Source organism: Lutra lutra, chromosome 10, assembly GCF_902655055.1.
Source record: "Lutra lutra chromosome 10, mLutLut1.2, whole genome shotgun sequence".
NCBI lineage: Eukaryota > Metazoa > Chordata > Mammalia > Carnivora > Mustelidae > Lutra > Lutra lutra.
In genome coordinates, this window is record NC_062287.1 from 31361841 (window position 1) to 31380842 (window position 19002).

At 34.7% G+C, this 19002-nt stretch overlaps 1 protein-coding gene across 4 annotated transcripts in view; it reads right to left on the minus strand.

The window, feature by feature from the left end:
* Window positions 1-19002, minus strand: part of ARHGAP42 (Rho GTPase activating protein 42) — a 299718-nt gene that overhangs the window by 185154 nt on the left and 95562 nt on the right. For all 4 annotated transcript variants that reach the window (XM_047692080.1, XM_047692078.1, XM_047692082.1 and 1 more), the window contains exon 3: window positions 11053-11114. In XM_047692080.1, the coding sequence (XP_047548036.1) occupies window positions 11053-11114 (62 nt within the window). The remainder of the gene's footprint in view (window positions 1-11052; window positions 11115-19002) is intronic.

A 19002-nucleotide genomic window follows, 5' to 3' on the forward strand; every position in this document is an offset into this window, starting at 1 on the left:
GGATAAACAAAATGTGAAATACAAACACACACAGGTTTATTCTTCAGTATTAAAGAGGAAATAAATTCCAACATATGCTACAACATGCACAAACCTTGAGGACATTATGCAAAGTGAAAAAAGCTAGTCACGAAGAGTGAATATTTTATGATTCCACTTACATGAAGTATTTGAAGTAGTGAAACTCATAGAAATAGAAAAGTAGAATTATGGCATCCAGGGGTTGAGGGGAAGGGAACTGGAGAGTTGTTTGATGGGCACAAAGTTTAAGTTTCACAGGTTCTGGAGATTGGCTGCACAATAATGAATATATTTACTACTAAACTGTACACTTTAAAAATGGGTAAGATGGCAAACTAAATAATATGTATTTTGCCACAATTTTTGAAAAACACAAAGTTGTTAATATTAATGTCACTCTCAGGCATTCTCTTCATAGAATCATTAACTAAAAATTCTTTACATACTTATAATTTTGTCAATTAAACCTCATCCAACTTTATTTACTCTCACTCTCAGCATAATCTCACCCAACCTCCAGTGAATTTAAATACCACTTATACATCAATGATTGCCAAATTTCTTTTTATAGCCCTGACTTCTCCTTAATCCTACTCAACAACTCCAGCTGACTGTCTAATACTTAACATGTCTGAAATGAAATTCTTGAGAATATACACTATACATACCTGTCCCCCACCATGATCATTCCATCTGAGGATTCCCATCTGGATTAAAAACCTGAGATAAGTGGTTTTCAGCAGGTGGACTTTGCCCCCAAAGGGACAAAATGTCTGAAGACATTTTTGGTTGGTATAACTTGGAAGAGGGGGTGGGGAAGGCAGAGGAATACATGAAGAATGCAGAGGCCAGGGAAGCTGCTAACCATGCTACAGTGCACAGGACAGAACTCCCTAACAAAAATTAATCTGGCTCAAAATGTCAATAGTGCTGAGTTAGAGAAACTACTATGAAGCACAATTGCCTCATCTCTCCCAAAATCCATATTTGATGAATTAGCAAATCAGCATAGCTGATTAAAATCATTCTTTTTCACTGATTCACTACATTTTTTTCTATTTAGCTCTTCTTTAATGTCTTAAAATAAAGTTTTGTGATTTCATACATAAAAGTCCTGCACATCCTTTGTTGAGTTATTTTTAAGTAGCTTATTCTTTTGTTGTGAGCTGAAGTTGTGTACAACAATGTTATTTATAATTATCAACCTGGCTAGACTCTTATTTTTAATAAATTCTCTGTAGATTTAGAATTTTGTATGTGGGATAATCACATCAAGAAATGATACAAAGATACAGTATCTTTTATGCCATTGGTTTTATTTTATTCCACAGACTTGGGACCCTCCAAAACAATATAGAATTTAAGCAGGAAGAATGCACAACCTTGTCTGTTTCCTGATTTTTAATATTTTTTTTTAAAGATTTTATTTATTTATTTGACAGACAGAGATCACAAGTAGAGAGGCAGGCAGAGAGAGAGAGGGAAGCAGGCTCCCTGCCAAGCAGAGAGCCCGATGTGGGACTCGATCCCAGGACCCTGAGATCATGACCTGAGCCGAAGGCAGCGGCTTAACTCACTGAGCCACCCAGGCGCCCCTGTTTCCTGATTTTTAAAGTGAATGTTCCCAATGTTTGGATGAATGAACATAGTGTTTTCTAACTCCTATAAAATTTCAGACACAATTCACTATCATACTATTCTGTTCATATGACAATGTTAACTAGAAATTTCATAAAGCCATTACTATGCTATAATATACAAGAGTTGGGTAATTTCCAAATCACAATAATTCCCTTGTGTCTGGAAACAGCCCTGATAATCAGAGGAACACACGTAACATACTTTGTCCCTTTGGCCTCGAGTGATTGGTCAATGGTCTTTAAGTGGCCTGAGCTGGGCCAATCAGAGCTCATTTTAAGGTTTGTTTTGTTTTGTTTTGTTTTGTTTCTAAGTTTACCAGAGGGGAATCAGGCTCCCTCCAGAAGGAATTTCTGCGAGGTTTAGTGGCAGTGTTTATAACTCACCTTGTGGAAGAAGCTAAGAATAAAGATGACAAACAAATGAAAGGCAGAAGTAAAAAGCTTCTTAGAGGCCTCAGAGTACATGATTCCAGCTCCTCCAGAATCTCACATGCAACATATTTCTCACAAATAAATGAGATACCCCAGTTTCTTCACCATCAATTTTCTATTTGACTTGCAAATGAGTGTCCCGGGTGACACACAACAAATTGCAATGTGAAATAACATAAGGCATCTTGATAAGAATTCAACAGTCAGACTTATGTTTCAAGTATGAATTCTGAACCTAAGGCAAATAGCAAGATTCTGAATAAATTGTTAATTTTAATTAGTATTATAACATAAAGTATAATATAATAAGCTATTATACTTTTTATTTTTTTAATTTTACAAAATGTTACCATTAGGATTAACTGTGTAAAGAATACACCAGATTTCTGTATTATTCTTTATAATTGTGTGTGAATTTATAATTACCTCAATTTTTTTAAAAAGCCTTTATTCTCTTTATTCCTGGTGGTAATTAAATTTGTAACTTCTTCAGTAGTACATGAACACTATGACTACGGTTTAATTTCAAACAACAATAAAAACATTCTGCTCAGTGAAGAATACCTCAACCCCTTATTTCTGAGTATCTGGTTGGTCTCTCAGCTTATATTTCCCAACCATCCACAGCCTTGTTACATTACTTAAAATTTCCCTTCATGATCTTTTTTGCCAATGTTTTTCTAGTCTACTTTATGTTTACTTAGGTTTATTTTTTCTGTCCTTTAAAATCAAATGCCCCATCCAGGTCTTAAAGAATTTTTGTGGAATGGTTACACAATGGCTTTCTATATATTTCACCTTTTATAATATGAAAGTGTCTTCGTACTTATTATCAAAAAAATCAAAGCATGGTTTATATTTAAAAAACAAACAAACAAAAACGGTTTATAAATGTAGCAAAGACTACCATATCCCCAAGTGTACCAATGAGAAATGATGGCTGACATCAGGGTAGAAGTATTTCTGAAAGCACAAAGGTAAAAATAGAAAGATTTCAACATGATGTGTAATTATAAGATTCCAAAGTAAAGCAGCCTATACAACTGGGATAAATGACTAATTCATGAAGATGCAAGAAACAGAGATGGGAGGAAAGAGATGGGCAGCACAGGTGCTATGTCTGGAAGCAGGCTACTGCAGCTCATATAAACAGTGACAGCCCTAAGCAACAGAAAACTTCACACCCAAAGAGTCATGCCAAAGTAGCAAAACTAAAATGAAAATCTTCAATTCCAGTTTATATCTTGATTGTAAAAGCATGTGAAAGTTTTTTATTGAAGCATCCTATTTTATTTTTTTAAATTTTTGGTATTAACACATAATGCATTATTTGTTTCAGGGGTACAGGTCTGTTATTCATCAGTCTTACACAACTCATAGCACTCACCATAGCACATACCTCCCCAATGTCCACCACCCAGCCACCCTATCCCTCCCACCCCCCTCCCCTCAGCAACCCTCAGTTTGTTTCCTGAGATTAAGAGTCTCTTATGGTTTGTCTCCCTCTCTGGTTTCCTCCTGTTTCATTTTTCCCTCCCTTCTCCTATGATCCTGTCTTATTTCTCAAATTCCTCAAACCAGTGAGATCACATGATAATTGTCTTTCTCTGACTGACCTATTTTGCTTAGCATAATACCCTCTAGTTCCATCTACATTGTTGCAAATGGCAAGATTTCAGGGGTTTTGATGGCTGCATAATATTCCATTTTGTGTCTATACACACACACACCCCCCACATCTTCTTTATCCATTCATCTGTTGATGGGCATCTAGGCTCTTTCCATAGTCTGGCAATTGTGGACATTTCAAGCATCCTATTTTAAATCAATTTTAATTTTTAAATTAATTTTAATTTTAAATTAATTGCTTTTAAAACAGCACTATCTGTGGAAAGTTCCCTTTAAATCCTTCCATACAAAGTTAATCTTAAAAAAGAATCAGAATTAAGAGATCTTGGGAAAGTGGAAAATATAAAGACTGGATGTTTACTATCATCTATTCATTTACAAATCTTTAAATCTAGGAATTTGATATATACCCATGAAATACCATCTGTGAAAATGGTATCAATCACACACATACTCAAAAATCATAGCCAGATATTAGCAAAACTGATATACCAAAATACAAATCCATTTTTTTTAATTTGCACCAGCTAATTTACCTTGGCTAACAGCTAGCCATTACAGCAGTACTTGAGCATACAAACCTTAATTTTTTTTTTTAAGATTTTTATTTATTTATTTGACAAACAGAGATCACAAGCAGAGAGAAAGGCAGGCAGAGAGAGAAGGAGGGGAAGCAGGCTCTCTGCTGAGCAGAGAGCCCGATGTGGGGCTCGATCCCAGGACCCTGGGATCACGACCTGGGCCGAAGGCAGAGGCTTTAACCCACTGAGCCACACAGGCGCCGCCCCTACAAACCTTAATTTTACTAAGGAAAATAAAACCTTCTTTCCAAGTATCCTTTTTCAAGAGCTAATACAGAGCAAGACCACTGAGTTTCAGATTTATCTCTTTCATTCTCCTTTTTTATACTTTGGGGTAGAAAAGTCAATGAGCAACGAAATAACTAAAAAGCCACCTTCCAGAATAGGCTTCACTGTCTGACCACTGTATCATACCTATTAAAAGAAAATTTTAGAATTTTAACACACATTTCCAGTTAGTGTCTTAAGTATTTTTCAGTTTAAAATCAAAAGACATAATTCTCAAGTATTTTCTGAAATCCTAGCAACTACCCTATTCAAGTCCTTCACACTAAATTAATGAATTTCCTCAAAGAAAGTTTATTTCTCTTATACTTGTCCACAATGAACTTAGTCAAACAATCTGAGAAACAGTAAATAAGAAGCTATGATAACTCTCAACAACCACCTTTTCTTTTTCTGTATGTGTTAACTAAACACTACTAAATTTTGGCTAACCAATTTGGCCAATATATAGATGGAAACACCCAATACATAGGAAAAAATACAAAAGAAATCAGGCCTTTGCCCTCGCAGGCCTCTGCTCTTCAATAAAAAAGGGAAGACACAGGATATGAAAGAATGACTTCCAGCTTCCAGTGAGCTGGAAGTCCAAAGACCAGAAAAGGAGTCCTACATTTTCAGCTCTGTCACTTACTAATGGAGTGCACTACCTTGAATAACTCATTTAGGGTCTAAGCTCAGTTTCAGGTTGTAGTAAAAATAAAATACAAGTGTAGGGGCGCCTGGGTGGCTCAGTGGGTTAAGCCGCTGCCTTCGGCTCAGGTCATGATCTCAGGGTCCTGGGATCGAGCCCCGCATCGGGCTCTCTGCTCAGCAGGGAGCCTGCTTCCTCCTCTCTCTCTGCCTGCTTGTGATCTCTCTCTCTGTGTCAAATAAATAAATAAATAATCTTTTTTAAAAAATAAATAAATAAATAAATAAATAAATAAAATAAATAAAAATAAAATACAAGTGTATATAAAAGTACTTTGCACATTTAAAAAAATACAAATGAGTACTAGGACTGTTATCAATAAAAAATTAAATCCACTAGTGTTGCAGTCATGCTGAATTGTGTGTGATCAAATCTCAATTCTACCTTAGTATTTCGCCACATACTAGAAAGTTATAGGAAATCTCTGCAATTCAATAAATGTGAAAAATCAGAACTTTGAACATGGAGAACATTGAGATGGCTTGTTTTTTTAGATTTCAGGTGAAATCACTGTATAAAGATGTTGGTGTATAGGCCAGCATACCTAAAATTTGTTTCTAATAAAAGTTAACCTAAAATATACCAGAAACATAATCAATACTCATGCATGTAGAATGTTGGCTACCATGCTTCATTCATCTGAGACAATTAAAAAAAAAACTGGAATGCTTCACAGATAATTGGACTTAGTATATAACAGCACCAGTGCCAGAAACTCAGGGATTAATCAACATCACCTACTGATGAGTAATGTCAAAGATTAAATAAAGGAAATCATCTTTAATCAAGAAAAATAAGGACATGAAATTTTTGACATTTAAAACATTCTCAATTCCATGAATCCTTGATTCAAAGATCATGATGAGGGTAGGGGGTCGGGGGATGGGACTTAAATAGGTATAGTGCATATTTTTGGCTTTCACATGTCAAAATTTCATGTGGAAAATGTCAATTGATTGATGGATTGAGTTTTTCCTGGAATATATGCCTGTTTAAACATGACCAAATATTCGAAAAATTAATCTAATTTCAAAACCTATATAATACCTGTGTTCTTCCCTTATTTTTGTTAAGATATTAAAATAACAGACCTAAAACACTTACCAGAGTATCTCACATACTGTATTAACAATACATGTTTGTTATTGTTATTATGCAATTTTTAATTAAAACAGAGTCTTAGTTTTTAACATTACGGATTATGTGAAGGCTCTGGAACCCAACAGCCTGGGTTTAAATCCTCAAAGTACCACTTACTGGCTATGTGTCTTTGAGATCGCTCTTCTTTAAAATGGGGGTATTCATAGTACACACCTCAGAGATTTATTATAAAATCTCTAAATTGCTCTCTTTATTATAAAATCTCTAAGTTGCTAGAATCAGTTTAGTTAAAAATATAAAGCAACTATAGTAAAGCTGGAAACACTGAAAATGCTCCAGGTTAGCTATTATCTATAGCACTGCCTCCCAACAGAAATATAATACAAACCACACAACAACTAACACACTTCAGGTGCTCAATAGCCACATATGACAAGTATCTAATGTATTAGACATCACATATTTTTTAAATATCTGAAGACTCATGACAGCTCAAAATCTTGTATCAATAACCAAGTAATTCATATTTCTGACACATTTATTCTTTTTTAATAAAGATCTAATTTTGTTAAAACATAAAGAAAGAAAGAACACTTTTGATTTTATCCCTTATAATCCTTATGTTGGATTGCTTATACTTTAAAAAAAAATGTAAGAAAGGAAAATAGAGGTTTTAATACTCTTATTAAAGAAACAACTGTTAAGGTTGTAAATTTCTGCTCCTCCTCCTTCATGATTTTTTGGTTCCTAAGTAATACCCAGACACCTAGCCCATTTCAGGAAAGTACTTCCAGTACTCCAGTATAAAAAAGACTGATAGAGCCAGTGAATAGAAAGAATATAAATCCTGGGAAGATGATCTAAGATGGCTTAGATGTCCCTCATTGTTCTGGGAATTCAGGGTCTTTGTAACAAGACATCTGATCTACAGGATCTCTAATCATTTAAGTGCTGCATTCTATGGGGAAAAATTCTAACATTTCAAATAAAGATAAACTTGAAAAAAAAAAAAGATCCCATGTCACTCATCAATACCAATATCCTCACTGTAAGTAATAAGCATTTTACTAAGGCCATTACAAAGGGCTACTAAATTACTTCTTATATTTGTGTCATTAAAAGCTGTCCTTGCATAGCCACATGACAGATGTCAGTCAACATCTTGAAAAATATTGCATCCTAGATGCATACTGCATCCAGTTTTTCTAGCAAAAAGTATAAAACAGGATAAACTACATCCTCAAAAGTTTCTGAAATGTTATTTCCTATTACTGTCCCTGAATCACTATGTTGTTGCATTAAAACTATGCATTTTTAGTTGGCTTTAGCAGAATTTTTTAACTTAATACTTCAAGTTAGTAAGGAACTAAAAAAGAGGTCCCATTTCTTCAAAAAACAAATCAATATTTCTTTGGGCTTTTTTCTGCAAACAACCTTTAGCCTACCTAGATGTTGTATTCATCATACTAAGTATGGTAATCACTGGAAACAAGAGAACTTGTTTAAACTGTTAGGTGTCTTCTATCATCTTCTTGAGAGTTTATTTTTGTTTAGTTGCTGTTATAACATACTTAGATTTTGGTCAAATTCAATTAATATATAATAAGTCAAGACTTTTCACTGTAAAAGATAATTAAATGTCTTTTTCAATTATAGAACTCCTTTATACTCTTAGTACACTTAAAATATTCTACTTCCTAAATGAAGTACAAACTTTTTTGAAGTACAAATTTTTAAAAGGGAAATTCTTCAGCATATCTTCACAAAATCTGCTACCAGCTATACCTTTGGTTGTAGTAACATCATGTGACTAGAAGTGATACTCCCTCCAATACTTAGATTGTATGTTTAATAACTACTTTTATATAATCTCTGTGGACATGTAATCCATTAGGCTTTTATCTATAGATTTTTCTTCATTATTTTGCATACTTTATTTCAGATCTTCCTTGAAACAAAGGTAAAGCAATCGAAACCTGCAGTATGACTTCACTCATGAATGCAGAACTTCCTCCTTACATCAACATGAGAAACATGGCTGAAGGCAGAAATGAAGATCTCTGAAACACTAAGAGCCTGCATTTCAATCTCCATTTCCACTGCTTATAAGACACTCTAACACATTCCCTAGCCATTTCTTCTCATTGGTCTTTGCTCTTTATCCAGTCATCATTTTGGATGACCTCAAGATTCTGCTCATAAACATCCAAATTTACGAGCTCAGCCTTCTTGATTCCCAAGGTCTGTCTCCCTCCTTAGCCACATCTTAACTTCATTATTATCTGGACCAACTCCACTGCCAAATTCAGCATGTTTCAACTCCCACTCTCAATACAACTTCCATGTCTCAGAATTCCTTTTATTGTTAGTGAACCATCAACATAGTACAGGAGTAATGCTTGCTGTCTCTGCTCTCTAAAGCCATCAGTCACCTCCTGACTCAGCTATAGTTAAAATTACTCAAGACCCACTTTCTTATTACACAGATCCATGAGCCTATAATCAAGCACACCTTCTGTGCCCATCATTTGAATCTTACTTCCTAACTCTTCTTATTGCTCAGTCCATGGCTCTGAGTATTGCTAGAAAAATCTGTGAAAACATGACCATTAGTCTTTCCTTGACCTATTTATGATGTCTACCTTTAATGGTTCATTATCACTAATCCATGATCCTTTTTATCTCATACAACTGGCTCTTGGCTTTCTAAACTATTTCTATGAAATCCTTTTAGAGCAGATGACCACTCCTTCTTGATACTATTATCCTCTCTCTAAACAATTTATGGTCCAAAGTTCTATATTTTAACTGATGATCTTTCTTTCCTCCCAGTTCAGAGGAAGAGCCTTTTCCTCTGGTTTCTTCAATGCTATAAGAACATATCTTTGGCTCTTTTTACTCCTACAAACTACAATTTCCCCATATTCTTTCAATACATTTTCTAAAATTATAGCCCATGCTAGCTGGCTTATCATTCTCCTGAACTACGTGCACAGGATTTAAATAACAACCTCACTCAACCCTGAACCGTATATTCTCCTGGCTTCCATACCATTTACAACTCTATTTTTATATTCCCTAACCACTTTTTCCCATTCTCCTCATCAGCTCCTCTCTGGGCAGTAAGGCACCTTCTACTCACATGCCCCCATCAAACTTGAACTTCTATTGCATAGTTGAGAGAACTGGAGTAATGATTATGGATAAAGCACTTGAAAGTATACTATTTAGTCTTAAGACTCCAATCAAACTTACCTCCACAAAAAAGCTTCATCTGACCTACCCAGAAATGGTCAGCCTCCCATAATGCCTTATATGTATCTAACACAGATTATATTGAATGGCTAGTTACCTCGTACTAGGGCCAGATCATGGTATGGAGATATTTCCTAAGAAAATATAGTCACCCCTGATACCCCCACCTTATCTATCTCTCACAGCGCCATCAAATTAATCTTTTCTAAATCCCATATTGATTATCCCATTCTTTTCAGAAACTAACAATTTTGCCTTCCTGTAACACACACCAAAATTTAAGCTCAGCTCTTAAACCCTATATATGGCCAAAACTACCAATCTTCTAATACCTTCTAAGAACCATCCATTTGCCTTATTCTAAAAATATATACAGTACTTTCTCCCACCTTGTGTCCTCTACTCAAGTTCATTTATAGGACTGCTAAGTAACGATTGTGTGATTCTTCCTTAGCTCAGGAAGTATTTTCTAAGTCAAGCCATCCATATGAAACTGCTCTCCTTATCCAGTCAGCAGAATGACACTACATTTAATCCACATTGAATACACAGGTATATATATAATTTCCCAAAAGGACAGTGAAGCCAGTGATAAAGATGACATTTTAAAAAAGTCTGAAATCCTCACTGTAAGTGACAACATCTTTATTACCATCAACATTTATTATGTGCCAGGTGCTGCTAAAAATGCTTTATAACGATTCTATGGGATATGTACTACTATTTTTCCTATATACAAATGGGAAGCCAGGGTTATAGAGGCCTTCACAGATATTTGAACAAAATAGGTACAAAATAATATTGGTAAATGAATAAATGTATTACTAATAACTATACTCTGATGCTGTCACACAAGTTAATCCATCAGCTTATGATGCTTTCCCCACTCTTCCCAGGCAAGCAAAATCCTCCCAGCCTTTCAGACACAACTGAAATGTCACCTTTTTAAGAAAGTCTCCTCAACATTTAGAAGAAAGAAGGAAGAAAGGAAAGAAAAGAAAGAAAAAGAAAAAAAATAAGTAAGTTAGTCTCCTGCTAACACCCTGGCAAAATTATTTGCTCCTTCTATGAATTGTCTTTAATACTTAGAATGTATCTTTATTATAACACTGAAGTTTTTCTGAAGTTACTCAATTAGAATGGGTTTATGATGACAATTCAATATTTTTTAATTCTTGAAAGAACTAACCGGAAAGCAAAGTGAATATAATTTGCTTCTGATGAACAAATGAAATAAACAGAAATGGTATATATAATCATTAGCAATAATTGGTAATCATACTCAGAATCATCTCTGTAACTTTTAGTACATCTATGACATTGTAAGGTCTGGCATAGCTAAACCTAATTCAGAAGGTTCAGTCTTTTAATATGTCCAAACAAAGCTTTATTCTTAAAAAATGGGGAACAGACTTACCAGTCTCCTCCTTTCTTCTTCTACTGCAATGAGTAATCTTGCAAATTCCTTTAGTGACTGAGCTATTTAGAAGATTAAAAAAAAAAAGCATTAACCTCTTTTCATTGCTAATTTTAATTGCATAGGAATAAACAGTACAATGAAGCTGGTTATAAATGTGTATATATTCTGTGGCTTTATGCTTCTATAAGCATAGAACAGTATACACAGTAGGATCTCAATGGCTAATAGCTATAGATAACATATTTGTGTACTGCAAATTAAAATCTAGCACACACAAAGTATATTTTTTCTTCAAAGATGCTAGGGAAATACAGTTTATGTATGTAATGTACAAAACTTAATAAATAAGTTTACTACTGAAATTGCTTCTAAACAGAATCCTACAAATAATGAATATATTAAACCTCTAAGAAGCAATAAATCCAGCACTATTTAGATGTACTTAGTAGCAGCCAGTAACACAATGTCTCCCACTGACTTCTGTCCAGAAGCACAGCAGTTATAGATATTTAAAACCAGATCTGTATTCTGTATTACTCCAGTATCAAGGTAGTTTAGTCTGAGTCATCAGGATGGCCAGAAGGACTACCATCATCAGCATTTGGGGAGTTCGTCAGAAATACAGATTCAAGCCTCACTTCAGAGTCTGCATTTTAATAGGATCCTCAGGTGATCCATCTGCATACTGAAGTTGAGAAGCACTGCTTTACTTTTTTTCCTTTTTTGTTTTTGTTTTTTTTCAAGTTTTTAATTTAAGTTCCAGTTAACAGAGTGTTTTGTTAGTTTCAGGTGCATAATTTATTGATTCAATACTTTCATACAACACCTGGCACTCATTACAAGTTCAGAGAGCTCTCTAGAGCAGGGCTTCTCCCCAGTCAGATGGAATAAGCCCTGCTCTAGAGAGCTCTCTGAATTCTTTTTTTTTTTTTTTAGATTTTTATTTATTTGACAGATCACAAGTAGGCAGAGAGGCAGGCAGAGAGAGAGGAGGAGAAGGAGGCAGGCTCCCTGCTGAGCAGACAGTCCGATGTGAGGCTCGATCCCAGGATCCTGAGATCATGACCTGAGCCGAAGGCAAAGGCTTTAACCACTGAGCCACCCAGGCGCCCCAAGCTCTCTGAATTCTTACTGCTCTAGCCAGGGGCAAGTATCAAATACTCAGAAACACTGGAAGAATAAAGAAAAAAATAAACTGGGAGTTACAACAGCATATTTTTTAAAAATGCAGGGGCGCCTGGGTGGCTCAGTGGGTTAAAGCCTCTGCCTTCAGCTCAGGTCATGATCCCAGGGTCTGGGATCGAGCCCTGCTTCCCTTCCTCTCTCTCTGCCTGCCTCTCTGCCTGATTGTGATCTCTGTCTGTCAAATAAATAAATAAATAAAATCTTTAAAAAAAAATGCATAGTCCCAAATGGCAGTTGTAAAACAGTAATTCATCCATATCAATTTCTGTATCTTATGCTTCATAATTAAAGTTGGAATGTTTTGATTACAAAACTAACAAAACAAATAAGGTGAATGCAAAAATTATTTCCATTTAAGCTTTGAAATTTCCTTTCATGTCTTTATTCTTTAGGCTCCCTACCATTTCCTTTCTACCTATACTAATATTAAAAACATTCTGTAAGACCAGAAGTCTAATAACTCTGGCATAAAGCCTACAATAAAGGCAGGTAAGTGAGGAAAATAAATCGAGAGTCTCATAACAGTACTTATTAAGAAAAATATTTTTTTCCATTCAGGTTTTTGAAATTACAATCTAGGGTTTTTCCCTCCACTCTTTTTAAAACTACTAGGCCTACACTAACTAACCTGATTTGAAATGCTATCCCTATGATTACTTCATGATTTTACTCACAGTTGCCAAAAGAGAAATCAAAGGATTACCTGAGAGACTTAGATTAATCTGATAAACACATTAATGACCTTAGAGGAAATATAACTATTTTTAATTTAGGAAAATGAGATTTTAATTTCTACAAAAATAACAATAACAGTGCTAAAATACAACACAGTTGTGACAACAATAAGTTGAACAGAAAAACATTCTACAAATATATAAATGTTTTAGCTGGAATATATAATAGAATATTGTATTTTTATACTTTGGGTAAAGAAAGCATTCCATCATCCTGGCAGTTTTGTTTTTTGTTTTTTTTGTTTTTGTTTTTGTTTTTTTATTGCTACTAAAGAACTCTATTGGTAAGCCTGAAAAAAAAAAAAGGTCAATAAAATTTTGGACAATGGAAGGTAAATCATTTTGGACTATAGGAATTAGAAGCAGCAGGTACTCCTGAAGGTGAGAAAATAAGAGATGAAAGAAAGTTGATAGTAAGTTTAAAGTCTGTATAATAAGCACTTAAACCCCAGAGTTCAAACTCAATGCCTCCCAAGCTTTTTATTTAAAAACAAAACAAAACAAACTAAAACCAACTACCCTCATATGCTGCTTTTATGGGAAGCTACTGGATAAGGCACTCTACTAAAACATGAGAATAAACTAAGAAAAGAGGATATGGGACCTAGTAGTAGGAGATCCAATTATAGTATGGAAGCAAATGAAATTCTTATGTCAACAGAGTGATATTCCAGGTCAACTGCTGTGCATGCAAAAGGTTCAGAGGAGATCTTATCTAGATTGGAGCAATAGGTTACAGACTCCAGTAAATGTCTCCAGATAATAAAAATAGAACTGATCGATATCCTGATGTATCTGAATGTAAGGAAAGGAAATTTATACTCTTTTAAAAGAAAATTCAAAGGCAATTATTAACTCCTGGGAAAACAGCTATATATGTAACACCATCAAAATAAATGAAATAACTTAGTCATATTACAAACAAAGTCACCATGATATAAACATAACAGTAAAAAACGAAAAGAGGGTATACAAGACTAGGGAAAAAGTCAAATGTTAGCCAGATAATTATGATCTTGAAAGAAACAGAAGAATTGGCTAAAAGTTCAAAGTGGTCTTTGTGAGTAGTTAAGTGGCAAAGCTTGTAAGATGAGAGGTTGCTAGTTTTTATTAAGCCTGATAAAAATCTTTAGCTTTTTTTAAATAATGAAAAATAAAACATACTATAAATGCTTTATTTTCCTACTAGACTTAATTTTAGGAGGCTAAATTCACGAAGTAATTTTCCCAAAGAGTTAAATAAACACCTAGTACAAAGAAGCCTGACAAAAAGGTTTTACATTTTGTTTTGTTTTTATTTTATTTTATTTTTGACAACAGGTATTTTTGGAATAAAGGAAGATGTAGCTTGATTTAGAGTTTCAGGGATACAACAGAACCTTCCACTTAGTCAAGCCAGGAGGCAACCACTGTCTCATGGAGCAGTGTCCTAGTAGTCCCAGGAATATCATCCTATAACAACTTGGAAGTCCAAAGGCTTCCCCAAGTAATTACTACTTCAAGAGTAAATTGTGCAGATGCCTTAAGTCAGATTTTGGTTTTAAGTAAAGAAACTCAGATTCTCATTTTAATATTGTTGTACCTCTTTGTCTAAAAATTAATGATGCTGTTTCCTGTTTAACTTGAATGGTTTTCTGGTCTGTTTCCCATATAAATACTATTTATAGACTCAGTACAGTAATAGTTTATTATAATGAGAATGTCTGAGGAGAAAAATTTGACCATGATGCATGTCTGGTTCTTCACAATAAAAACTACTCTCCCTCCAGCAGTTTTTTGGGTCTTCCCCAATTTGACAATAAGTTCTGTTTCTTCTTTTTCTTTTGTTGATTTTTCAGGGAAATTACTTCAAAAAATGAAATTTATTCTTTATACAGTATAGTCTCAGTTCCATAAAAGTATGTTTCTTAGTCCAAATGAAGATATTCATGTTTGTCATTTATCTTACACGGAAAGGAACAGCTAGGAACACCATTTCATCCATTAGTAACAGCAACCTACTAACCTTTTCAATCCATATCTGATGCTTTCCCCTAAGTCTTTTTATTTTTAATGTCAAAGTATTGCATTAATAGTTTACAAAGCACAATATAACACAGAAATAAAACAAGAATTAACAGTCCTATAAGGCAGATATTAAACAATTCCAAGTATTGTATAAGCTGGGTTTTAGGGCAAAGGGCAGATAGATAACCGATCACTTCCTAGCCTGGCCCATGCTCAAACTCTAAAGGAACCTCTGACAGAAGTCAGGTAGATTCAAGCTGCCTACCATACCCCCAGCAACTCCTCATAGATGAGAAGCCCGTATTAGAATTTCTGGTACCTAGGACCAACAAATGCCTTAAAAGACCATGAAAACTTGTAGAGAGTCTATTCCCCATCAGGCCTTGGGCACAAAACACACAAAAGGACTCCTCCAGCACCCATCACAGTGATGTTGACTGCTTGGGCAATATCTTCTAAGACTTTACTTAAGTAAAATCTAAAAATATTTTGTATTACATGCAAATTCTAATACCCAATACTTTCTTTTATAAGCAATTATATGTGATGCTCCATACCTGTTTATCAATGTTAATATTTACATAAATAACCATTTCATTATCTGATTTTGGAGATCCAGACTAACATCAAATTTAACAGCTGGTCTTACAATCATAGATTCTGCCCATACCTAGTTGGTATGACGGGAGCTTAATTAAGTGACAGCAATATCCCAAAAATAATATTTAATGCACAGTGGACTTTCAATAGATGGGATCATTAAATGAATTAATGAGTTTAATAATATATTTCCACAATCTATTTGCTATACACAGAGAAACATACCAACTCATATGCTAGGCTTCATAAAATATTTTTAAAAGGATAAGCTAGATACTTTGGAAAATTATGTTAGCTATACGCGTTCTTGCCACCTGCATGAAACTTTCCTGGCTGTATTCACCAGTAATAATCTTTCCGTTTCCTGGCCATCTGGACCATGAGATTACTGGAGAGCAATCAAAATTCCATTTCATATATAGATGTTAACTTTGCAACAAGTTATTGAGGTTAAGAACACTGCTAAAATTCCCTTTTCATCTCTCCAATGTGATATTGGAAAAACACTTTTGGAACAATAGAAATTTATTATTCAGGTGTATTTAATGACAGGTCCCAAGAGTAAAAACATTAAGAATGACAACAGCTAAAATATATCTACACAGTGAGGAAGTAGGATAATGGCTTCTATATTTACTAATATCATAAATTCTAAAACATTCCTGAATTGTCTAAAATATCTACTTCCTAACTCAATCTTTTCAGCAGGCTTAAGTTCACTTGACTACTTTTGACTATGGAAAACCTGGTTAGTGCTTGTAAGTAAAAATGAGAAAGAATAAAGGAATTTACTCCCTGTTCATTACTGACATGACTCCATTACTGTAAGTACTAAGCATTATACTATTAAATGTTTCAACAATTGATCTGCTTGAGCTTTAAAGATTTTCAGGAGAACTGAGAAAGCATGTCTCTCCCATAGCCAACTAACATTTATATCATAATTCAGATAATGATATGTTAAATATTTTTCCCAGGAGTCTTTTTTCTCAAACTTTTAAGTAGCATAAATACATACCCAAACAGAAGTATAGATCACAAATTCAGTCACATATACAATTATGTCAGCAACATATTTTTTATTTATTTATTTATTTATTTTTTTAATATTTTATTTATTTGTCAGAGAGAGAGGAGAGCGAGCGAGCACAGGCAGACAGAATGGCAGGCAGAGGCAGAGGGAGAAGCAGGCTCCCCGCCAAGCAAGGAGCCCAATGTGGGACTCGATCCCAGGACGCTGGGATCATGACCTGAGCCGAAGGCAGCTGCTTAATCAACTGAGCCACCCAGGTGTCCCTATTTTTTATTTATTAAGTGAGTAAATCACCTATGACATTCAGATATGCTGATGAATGGAGAGAACTGAGTTAGCAGTAGGATTTAGACTTGGTTAAATCTCAAGGAAAACATGAAAACCTATAAAAGCCAGATTGAACCAATGCAATCATTTTAGAAGTCCAGATAATGTTCCAACATTCATTCTACTATTCTATCTGGGTGGACGATGTAAGCTATCAAGCTCTTTCTTAGCATCCTTCTGGCAATTTTTTTTCCACAGGAGGTAGGAGAAAAGCCGTATAATATCAACACTTAACTGAGGATATGAGCCAGAGCAAGTGACTGCATCATATGCTTCTAGATCTGGCCACACCGAAAAAAATAAAAGTAGAATCAATATAAACAGCCAAGTGATATTCAGCATATTTCGGTATGAAGTATGCAACGATCTAACAGGGTACCACGTCAGCAGGTCATGCCTGTAACTCCCACTTAGGAAGTTTTAATTCTTTGAACTTTAGAATATCAAAGATACCATAGTAACTGAACAGCAAGCTTTGGTTCAGGAACAATTTAAGCCATCAACAAAGCAAGAAGCAGGATCACTGTGTTATGCCTGAAAAATAAATACTATGTCTACAAAACAGACAGCAACACATAAAAAATGACACTAATTCTCCACACAATGTCAACTGGATATTGTGCGTCTTTGTAACAATTAACACCCCCACCTGACAGGCTCTCTACTGTAATACTAAACATTACTCTCAACCACAAACTCTTGTTATTTTTTGGGAGCCACAGCATCAAATATTGTGGCTTTAAGCTCCATGGATGCCTAGTTGCAAAGCCAATAAATTGCTTCTGAAACCAACAGAAAAAAAAAATAATAATAATCACGGGCCTACGGCTGAATGCTGATAGGTCACTGTACCCACATACTCAAGAGGCCCTCAGACTTTCTTCTAACAATTCACAGCCTCTTAGAATCCAAGTTCTCTTGAAAACATAGAAATTCAGGGCGCCAGGGTGGTTCAGTGGATTAAGCGTCTGCCTTCGCCTCAGGTCATGATCCCAGGGCCCTGGGATTGAGTACCACATCGTGCTCCTTGCTCAGCAGAGAACCTGGTTCTCCTCTCTCTGCCTGCAGCTCCCACTTCTTGTGTTCTCTCTCTCTCTCTCTCTCTCTCTTGCTATCTCTCTCTCTGTCAAATGAATAAATAAAGTCTTAAAAAAAAAAAAGAAAAGAAAACATAGAAATTCTAGTTATCTAAACCAACTTCTCCACAACATCCTCCTGGTGCTTAGTTTTGTTTTTTGTTTTGTTTTGTTTTTAATTTCCAAATATAAATCAAAGAGATTTATATTAAAAACAAATCCCTATAAACTTGTATTCAAATTTTTCTTTCCTGACTTGTTAATTTCAGCCATTCTATAAAAATGAATTCTTAACATTTGCAAAGACATGGATAGAACTAGAGGGTATTATGCTAAGCAAAATAAGTCAGTCAGAGAAAGATAATTATCATATGATTTCACTCATATGTGGAATTTAAGAAACAAAACAGAGGAGCAAAGAGGAAGGGAGGGAAAAATAAAACAAGACGAAATCAGAGAGGGAAACAAATTTTAAGAGACTCTTAATCATGGGAAACAAACTGAGAGTTGCTGGAGGGGAGTGGGATGGGGGGATGGGATAACTGGGTAATGGGCATTAAGGAGGGCATGTGATATAATGAGCACTGGGTATTACATAAGACTGATGAATCAGTGAACTCCACCTTTAAAACTAATAATATACTGTATGTTAATTAATTGAATTCAAATAAAAGAAAAGGAAAGGAAAAGAAAAAAGAAATTCTTCTTTCATATCCTACCAGTGTATCCCTGTATAGCATTGCATGCACGTGTATTAGGTTTCAGTAAATATGAGATATACCAAGTTAGAACATATTAGATATTATTTTAGTAATAAAAATGTGTTTGATATTATAGCATAGTTTTCTAGTTAAGCATTAAAGAACAATGAGAAATGCATAACCTACAAATGAAATGTCACAAAATTAAACTTTTATTAAGTTGCCCCTGTATTCTCCACAGAGTAAAAACTGCCACATCTCTGCTTCATCACTTGTCCATTACC